The 1,109-nt window shown below is 37.3% G+C and overlaps 1 protein-coding gene across 1 annotated transcript in view; it reads right to left on the bottom strand.

Annotated features, from left to right (window-relative positions):
- Positions 1 to 4: 4 nt before the first annotated feature.
- The window catches only part of EPS8 (epidermal growth factor receptor pathway substrate 8), a gene marked incomplete at its 5' end in the record, with an annotated part of 71,351 nt that continues 70,246 nt past the window's right edge, over positions 5 to 1,109 (bottom strand). Inside the window, one exon of the mRNA XM_012662777.1 lies at positions 5 to 238. Within this exon, the coding sequence (XP_012518231.1) occupies positions 125 to 238 (114 nt within the window). The remainder of the gene's footprint in view (positions 239 to 1,109) is intronic.

The following is a 1,109-nucleotide window of genomic DNA, read 5'->3' as shown; positions in this document are numbered from 1 at the left end:
TTGGTTTTTTATGGTGATAAATTATCCCAAGAAAAATGAATCTGACATTCCCTTTAAGGCTTCTTAAAACAAAGCATGTTGGAATAATGCCAAGAATAATGGAGTTTAAAAACAAACAAACAAATTAATGACTGCTTCCTTCATCAAAAGATTCCACTCCTGAATCACTAGCAGCAGCACTGATTTTTTCCTGTCGTCTTCGCATGATTTCTTGCAATTCAGAGCTGCCATTGTTATCCTGAAAAATAAACATGGTTCAGACAAGATGGTTACTAACTTGCATAGGCTGCAGGTCATGTACTGAAATGGTTCGGGGTAAAGGTCCGTTGTGATCTTCTTCTAGTATCTCTTTGGGATTGTCCCTCATATAAGTGAAGCTTCTGGACTTCACTAACGTATCACCATTAATCATTTTTCATTTTATAAAGTATCTTAAGGCAATTCACTCACTATACCTTTCATATGAACATGATAAAGATAAATCAATAATGCATATGGAATACTCTAGATTTCCTGGGAGAAAGAGGATGTGTATATAATAAGCAAAATGATATGGTAAATTATCAAAGAAATCTTTCTGGGTCAAGTAAGATAACGATCTGCCTTTAGGTAATTTAACTCAGGCCAAAGAGTAGGCTCAGAATTCACCCGGTTTCCCTCCATATAGTTCGATCATCTGATCGTGCCACTGTTCTCCTTTCCTAGCCCTATTACAATCCCTGTGTCCCCTCCCTTTATTACGCTTTCATCCACTGAAGTCTCTGGCTACACAAGGGAGTAATTTAAAAGATGAACTAGATCCCAGAGAAGGGTGAGGTGGCAAGGTGGCCGAGAAACATGAAGAACCTCAGGTAGTAAGTAGCCTCTGCCTCAATTTACATCCAGAGGAACAGGCAGCAAGAGACCAGGATCAAGTGGGCAGTGAGGGCAAATGACAACGATAGGAAGTTCTGGAATGAAGGACTTCATAAATTTTAGGAATATGGAATTTTCTAATATACCTTTAAGATGTCATTTATATACTCTCAACAAAATTAGAATATATAATGGTAACAAAACTGCTCGAGAAAAGATATAATCCTTATTCAGTCAACATATAGAAAGTAATC

The sequence above is a fragment of the Propithecus coquereli genome, unplaced genomic scaffold (genome assembly GCF_000956105.1).
Source record: "Propithecus coquereli isolate 6110/MARCELLA unplaced genomic scaffold, Pcoq_1.0 Scaffold78, whole genome shotgun sequence".
In the NCBI taxonomy this organism is placed as follows: Eukaryota; Metazoa; Chordata; class Mammalia; order Primates; family Indriidae; genus Propithecus; species Propithecus coquereli.
The sequence above is the reverse complement of the archived record's forward strand: the minus strand, read 5'-3'. Positions and strand labels throughout refer to the sequence as shown.